Source organism: Chiloscyllium plagiosum, chromosome 1 (genome assembly GCF_004010195.1).
Source record: "Chiloscyllium plagiosum isolate BGI_BamShark_2017 chromosome 1, ASM401019v2, whole genome shotgun sequence".
Classification (NCBI taxonomy): Eukaryota; Metazoa; Chordata; class Chondrichthyes; order Orectolobiformes; family Hemiscylliidae; genus Chiloscyllium; species Chiloscyllium plagiosum.
This window is the reverse complement of record NC_057710.1, coordinates 63,302,975-63,311,330: the sequence shown is the minus strand read 5'-3', so window position 1 is coordinate 63,311,330 and position 8,356 is coordinate 63,302,975. Positions and strand designations below refer to the sequence as shown.

The following is an 8,356-nucleotide window of genomic DNA, read 5'->3' as shown; positions in this document are numbered from 1 at the left end:
TGTAACTAAACTCCAGGGTTACTGTCCTATTTAAAATGGCACCTGCCTCAGCAGTGCCATCAGAAACAGTGGTCACTTGAGGCTGCAAATCTCCTCTATGATTTCAAAAATAATTATCTCATAGCTGTTGGAAAAGAAATCCCCACTCTGGGAATTGCTATTTTGGTGCTCGACCAGAAGCTATTTCCACAGGGAGGGACTCAATCTTAGTGGCAGCCAGGGCACCCAGAAGAGTAGCAACTCAGTTTTAGTTTAGGCTGAAGGAGTACAAAGAAAGTCACACATTTACCGGTTGTCCTCACTTCAGCACACACTGACTTGTACTATCCTAGAATTGTAAATAAGGTATTGCCTACATTTTCCATGACCTATATTTAATATCTTACCTACCTACAGGGCAGCATGCTGGCTCAGTGGTCAACACTGCTGCCTCAGTACCAGCCTCCCAGGTTCAGTTCCAGCCTTTGGTTACGGTCTGTGTGGAGCTTGTATATTCTCCGCCATATCTGTGTGGGTTTCTGCTGGGTGCTCTGGTGTCCTCCCACTGTCAAGCACATGTAAATTAAGTGGGTTGGCCATGCTAAATTATCCATAATGTCCAGGGATATACAGACTAGATGGATTAGCCACAGCATGAGAGAGATGACAGGGATAAGGTAGAAATCTGGGTGAGATGTTCTTTGGAGGGTCAGGGATGGACCAATGGCCTCTTTCTGCTCTATGGAGATTCTGGGCCTACTGCCTGAATATGACAGCAAATTGCTGCACTCGAACACAGCAATGACTGAACATTAAATAACAATGCACTATTTTAGAGGTGAGTCAACAGACCTTAACACTGACCCAAATATATGTTGGATTTTAAAAAAAAATGTCCAGCAGTTTCAGAACTGTATTTGGATTAATGTATCCAGTGGAATTAGAAAAAGGTGAATGTCAGTCTCCACAGTAAAAATAAAAGCCTTTTCATAGATTTCATTCACCTGTGTAGTGGAAATCAGTACAGTATTATAATTGTGAAAAATGAATTAGCAAAACAAAAGGAAAGGAATTTCAATTGCGAATAACATGAAATTGAAAATGCATTTTTCTGCTTAGGTGCCAAACCATTCTAACAAATACCAACCATAAGGTCAGCAAATAAAAGTTCTCAACTTGCATTAAAATGATTTTTTTAAATCAAGTTGACAAATAAACCATGCATATTCTCATTGTACTTTAAAATACAATTTGCAATTTTTTTCCACCAATGCAACCGATTGTACCTTGTCCTATAACACAATTGATCAATGATAAGCAAATATTAACAAAGTAAAACCAGCACAGTCTAATTGAATAGTCATGCTTTAGTCACCAAATCAATGTTGCTATATTCCTACAGCATAAACATGAAGAATGTGGTTTGACATCAAAATCAGGTGGCACCTGCATTTTCTAATGTAGTGGTACATTCATTGCTTTTGCAAGTTTGCATACTTGCAGCTGCTTATTTACTTGCTTTTCAATTATCAAACAAAACTAATATTCCCCTTTGTAAACCGAACAACTTAAGGTAATTTATCTGTTATCATCACTTCACAAGTGCAATTTTAATAATTATTGCATTGGAGGAAAAACCCTTGAACAGTTCTTAATCTTTCAAGGCTCTGGATGATATGGACTAGAGAAATAATTTGGTAGAATTGAGAGATGTCGAGCAAGGCCTTTCTCAATATTAAGAGCAAGTCACATTTTCGAGCGAAGACCAGATGTTGAGACAAGACTCTTGACATAACAGGAGCAAAGGTAGGCCTTTCAACTCTGTTCTGCCATATAGGTAAGGTAAGGTGATAGCCTAGTGGTAATATTGCTAGACTACTAATCCAGAAACTCATTCAATGTTCTGGGGAACCAAGGTCAAATCCCACCATGGTAAATGGTAGAATTTGAATTTTGAAAAGAATCTGGAATTAAGAATCTACTGATGACCATGAAACCATTCACGGCCAATTCGCCCATGCCAACCAGGTTTCCTAAACTAGTCTCATTTCCCTGTGTTTGGCCCATTTCCTTCTCGGTTTCCTACCAAAGAGTGCAACCCCTTATTCTGAGATTATGTCCTCTGGTCCCAGATTCTCCCATGAGAAAACCACCTTTCTTCATCTACCCTATGAAGCCCTTCAAGAATTTTGCATGTTTCAATAAGATCAACTCTCATTCTTGTAGCTCGAAACAAGTACTGGCCCAATCTTCGACTTCTTTGTATAAAACAGTCCGTCCATACTTGGTATCAGCATACTGAACCTTCTCTGGACTGCCACCAATACCAGTTTATCTTTTCTTAGATACAGGGCCCAAAACTGTTCACAGTATCACAGCAAAGTTGACTAGCGCCTTGTATAGTTTTAGCAAAACCTCCTTACTTGCATACTTCATTAGCTTTGAAATAAAGCCCAGATTCCATTTGTCTTCCCTATTACCCACTGAAGGGGAATGCTAGCTTGTGATTCATGGACTTGGTGTCCCGAATCTCTATTCCATAAGTTTTTTTGCAGTCTTTCTCAGTTAAAACAATATCCAGATCCTCTTCCTGCCAACATACATAACTTCACATTTCCCCACATTATATTCCATCTGCCATGTTTACTAACGAGCGGCCGATTAACAGGGACTTTTGCTCATTATTACCCTCATTTTTGTCCTCACCTCATTAAATTTAGGCTCCCATTCTCACATCTTCTGGATAGACATTAGAAACCAAAAACTCATGACACCAGTTGACCGTTTATTTCTTCAGACCTTCGTGTTGAACACCAGGTATCAACATCCTTTGGCAAGAGTTGCACACACAGTGGTGACATTGCTGCCACCGACTATCAGGAGACCCTACCAAAGATATATTTCCGTCCCCATCCATATCAGCATTCTGCAAAGACCATTCGCTTTGTAACTCCCTTGTTAGCATGCATTCACTCCACATCTACCTCATGTTCACCACATCCATCTTGCCTTGCATTTTAACACTTTATCTCCTCAGCCACATCTTAAAGGCTCACACGGCTTCTGACTGGTCTTGCAGTTTGACACGCAAAGCCAAGTAGCTTGCCAGAAATCATCAGTCTAAGGGGTGGTCTTTTTGCAGAATGTCAGAGTTGTTTGGTCAATCTCACATCTGAACCATGTATGCACCAAACACTGCATGTACATCAATCAAATGGCTATTTCTCACCATACTGATGACACAATTAAATCAAAGCCAGCCTCTAAATTTATTCTGGGTCACTTGGGTGGTCAGGGTCAAGGAGTCTCTTTCTACAGTTTGGGGAGGGTGCCATTACCATACCTGTGGGTCCAGTGCAACTAGGCTGCAGAATTACACAGCAAGTCAATCAGGGAGCTGAACAGCTACCAGTCAGGGTCACCAGACCTAAAACGTTAACTCTCATTTCTCTTCATTGATCTACCAGACTTGCTGAGCTCTTCCAGCAACTTGTTTTTGTTTTCAAGTTGCTCAAGAGAATGGACCATAATCAGTCCTAGGGGTCAAACCATAAAAAGTTGAGGAATTATAGGCTCCAATTGCTGTAGGAAGAGAGACTGAAAATAACGTATACATTGGAATCAGAAAGCTAGAATGCAGAGGGGATCACTGAAGTGGGGGCAACTTAATAATATAATGGAAGGATATGATAGAACACAGGAGGGAAAGAAATCACACAGGAGGGGGTTCATCACCTGTAAGCAGCACACTAATTTCCACAGAGAAGTGAACTATGAGATCTAGCACATTCATATGCCTGCACTGGGGCTGTAAAATCGGCAGATGAAAACTTCAGTGGACAGGTTGGGTTGGGACTGGGGGAAGTGCAAAGACTCTGCTTCAGGAGCAACCACTGTTGCCTTCCATTATACTGTAAATAATGTGCACAATGGATGAAAATGTTTTGACCACAGCTGGAGTGGGTGACCATGTTCTGAAGACGTGGGGCTCAGAGTTCTAGCAGTGAGGCTCTTCAAATGGCAATGCATTTCATAGGCATCCATATAATGAAGCTGAAACAGCTGTTGCATGTGCTGCATTTCCATTTACAGGTTTTGAAAGCTTTCCTTATTTCACTTCATATTCTCATTTGTTCATTACAAGTTGAAATGGTCATCCGGTTCTTTTCTTGAATATTCAAAAATCGCATATCAAAAGCATCCGATTCTTCGAGGTTTACTGTACTCATTATTACACCCTTTCCCAACAGTCCCTCATGCATCTCCACTAGGTCAATTTGTTTAGACGTTTTCCTATGAAATTAACCCTTCTAAAGATAACTGGATGTTGGTTTAATAATTTTACTGGCCACTTGCCACTACATTTATTCCCAATATTTTCTTGACTACTTATTTTTTGATACAGATTAGGCAAGAATACGTGCAAGTTTACATTAGATTAACATGATTTGTTTATACACACCTTCCTTACACTTTAGAAGCTGCTCAGTTATTTTCCATCTTTGCACACTTTTCTTTTGATGCTTTGCCCTAGGGACTATTTACTTTATATTTCAGATGCCTGAACACCTCCATTGCCTTTCCTATTCAGTACATCCTGATTGTAACCAATCATGCAAATAACAGTTTTATTAGACTGCATCAAATCTGACCCAACTATCGCAAGTCTTCTATTCAATTATCTTAACACTTAAAATGTGTGGTTAACAAGTTGGAATGGACTTTAAACAAACATTAGGGATATATATGTGATACAGAAAATTCCCATTCATTTCATAAAAAACTTCACAAGAAAACAATGCTGGGGCATTTCTGAATAATGTATTTTAAGCACTTAAAATTGAAATGCTTAGATATATGTATTTTCAACATATGTTACAATTTTTAAAGTACTTACAAACGTTCAAAATGTTACATTCCACTTAGGTTACTTTTCACTGATTCTGGTCTATTGAGTAAGAAGCGAACAAGTAGGCTCAGGACTTCATCGTTGAACCCTATCACATTGTCGCCTTCGACAGCCTCATACAGGCGCATACTTTCTGTCCCCCAGCAAATGTTTTTGCGGTTATTATGCTGGTCTGCACTGACAGTCAGAGCTAGGGTGTTCAATTGATAGCAAAAGAAAGAGAAATAAATTCCATCTGTAATCACAGCTTGAGAAACAAATGGTCGGGTTACATCTGCCTCACTCCAGAATCCTGAAATAACAAAACACATCAATTTTAGAAGACTCATTTTGAACGTTAAATTTTTTATTACCTTCAGTAAAAGCTCAACTGAAAATATTTTTCACTGTTCAAAATTATTTATGTTTTAAGATATAGGAACTAGAATATGAAACTGTTTGAACATTCTGGATTAGAAAAAGTGTACCAATTAATTACTGAATTCAATTAACTTTGGAAAGAAGGTTTTACAGTACAAAACTAAATCTTTTGGTAAATTCTGTCACATACCAAAAGGAGCTGTGAACATGATCAGACAGGAGCACGCCTGGGCTAGCTTCACTTGGAAATAGAGTGGTGCTGTCACTCAATGGGAATCCTACTGCTCGTTAAATGGATTTTTTTTGCGACTTTCTAAATGAACAGATCAAACTGCCTTATTCCTGAAAAGTATTTTTGCAATCACATCTAGGATATTTATAAATCTTCAATAATCATGACCAAATTAGAGATATAATTTAACTATTTAGAAGCATAATTTAATCATAACTTTGTTATTTGAGAGAGGGCCTGTTGAAAGCACACGATCCATAAGCTTTGCACAGTCAGGAAGAAGAGATCCAGAGAGAGACACAGCCTGACATGTAAAGTTTTTTAAAAAAACGATAAATGAGAAAAACTTGCCCATTAGGTCCCTTTTAAACCTTTCCCCTCTTAGCCTAAACATATGCCATCTAGTTTTGGACTCCCCCACTCCAGGGAAAAGACCTGTCTATTTACCCCTCATGATTTTATAAATCTCTATGAAGGTCACCCTTCGGCCTCTGACGCTCCTGGGAAAATAGCTGCAGTCTATTCAGCCTCTCCCTTTGGCTCAAACCTTCCAACCCTGGCAACATGCTCGTAAATCTTTTCTGAACCCTTCCAAGTTCCATAACGTCCTTCCTATAGCAGAGAGACCAGTGTTCCATACAATATTCCAAAAGTGGCCTAACCAATGACATGTACAGCCAGAAAATCACCTCACTACTCCTATACTCAATCACTGACCAATAAAGGCAAGAACACCAAATGTTGTCTTCACTATGCTAGCTACCTGTGACTCCACTTTCAAGAAATTATAAACCTGCACTCCAATCATTCATTCGTTCACGCATACATTCATTCAATGAATCAATCTTTAGATTCATTCAATCACTTACTCTTTAGATTCATTCCTCACCAGTTCTTCTTATATTGTTCCTTAATAGTTAGAAGAGACCTGGAGCAACCAGACTGCTTTTTTGAATGAAATACAAAATGTGAGGAAAGAGTGAAGTAAATGAATGTGGGTTCAGAGAGAACAAATTAAGGAAACATAATTCAAAAACAAGGCACAAAGTCATTCTGCTATAATAAGTTTTGTTAATGCAAATTTGCTAGAACATGACTGACAAATTGGGAACACTGTTTCTAAAGCGCAAACTCTTTGATAAGTAACACTCCCAAAGATCTTACCATTAAGTGTACAAGTCTTGCTCTGATTTGCCTTTCCAAAATGCAGCACCTCACATTTATCTAAATTAAACTCTGTCACTCCTTGACCCATTGGCCCATCTAATCAAGATCTCATTGTACTCTGAAGTAACCTCCTTCGCTGTCCACTATACCTCCAACTTTGGTGCCTTCTGCAAACTTACTAACCATATTGGCTATTACGGAGACATGGGTAGAACAGGGACAGGATTGGCTGTTGCAGGTCCCAGGGTTTAAATGTTTTAGTAGGGTCAGAGGTCGGGGTAAAAGAGGGGGAGGTGTGGCATTGCTTGTCAAAGATAGTATTACAGCGGTGGAAAGGACGATGGATGAAGACTCACCATCTGAGGTAGTTTGGGCTGAGGTTAGGAATAGGAAAGGTGAGCTCACCCTGTTAGGAGTCTTTTACAGGCCGCCTAATAGTCCAAGAATCGTAGAAGAAAGGATTGCGAGGATGATTCAAGAGAAGAATGAAAGTAATAGGGTGGTTGTTATGGGGGACTTTAACTTTCCTGATATTGATTGGGAAAGCTATAGCTCAAGTTCATTAGATGGGTCAGTGTTTGTCCAATGTGTGCAGGAGGGTTTCCTGACACAATATGTAGATAGGCCAACAAGAGGTGAGGCCATACTGGATTTGGTTCTGGATAACGAACCAGGCCAGGTGTTAGAATTAGAGGTAAGTGAGCACTTTGGGGATAGTGACCATAATTCGGTGATTTTTACACTCGTGATGGAGAGGGATAAGTGTGTACTACAGGGCAAGAATTATAGCTGGGGTAAGGGAAATTATGATGCGGTGAGGCATGACCTCGGATGTGCGGCTTGGAAAAGTAAGCTTCAAGGCAAGGGCGTAATTAATATGTGGAGCTTGTTCAAGGAGCAACCATTGAGTGTCCTTGATAAGTATGTACCCGACAGGCAGGGAGGAAAGGGTCGTGTGAGGGAGCCGTGGTTTAATAAGGAATTGGAATCCCTTGTTAAAGGGAAGAGGGCGGCCTATGTAAAGATGAGGCGAGAAGGTTCAATTGGGGCGATTGAGAGTTATAGGGTAGCCAGGAAGGACCTGAAGAGAGAGCTAAAAGCAGAAAGGAGGGGACATGAAAGGTCCTTAGTAGATAGGATTAGGGAAAACCCTAAGGCTTTCTACAGGTATGTTAGGAATAAAAGAATGACTAGGGTAGGAATAGGTCCAGTCAAGGATAGTAGGGGGAAGTTGCGTGTGGAGGCGGAAGAGATTGGGGAGACACTGAATGAATACTTTTCTTCAGTATTCACTCAGGAACAGGGCATTGTTGTCGATGAGAATACTGAGGCACAAATAAGTAGAATGGATGGCTTTGAGGTATGTAGAGAAGAGGTATTGGAAATCCTGGAAAAGGTGAAAATAGATAAGTCCCCTGGGCCTGATGGCATTTATCCTAGGATTCTCTGGGAAGCAAGGGAGGAGATTGCAGAGCCATTGGCCTTAATTTTTATGTCCTCGTTGTCTACAGGAATAGTGCCAGTAGACTGGAGGATAGCAAATGTGGTTCCCTTGTTCAAAAAGGGGAGTAGGGATAGCCCTAGTAACTATAGGCCGGTGAGTCTCACTTCTGTTGTGGGCAAAGTCTTAGAGAGAATTGTAAGGGATAGGATTTATGCACATCTAGATAGGAATAATGTGAACAAGGATAGTCAGCATGGCTTTGTGA

General features: G+C 40.1%; 1 protein-coding gene across 1 annotated transcript in view; it reads right to left on the bottom strand.

Annotated features, from left to right (window-relative positions):
* Positions 1-4,781: 4,781 nt before the first annotated feature.
* mrps30 (mitochondrial ribosomal protein S30) overlaps positions 4,782-8,356 on the bottom strand; it is a 24,050-nt gene continuing 20,475 nt past the window's right edge. The window contains exon 5 of the mRNA XM_043688156.1: positions 4,782-5,180. Within this exon, the coding sequence (XP_043544091.1) occupies positions 4,891-5,180 (290 nt within the window). The 3' untranslated portion in view covers positions 4,782-4,890. The remainder of the gene's footprint in view (positions 5,181-8,356) is intronic.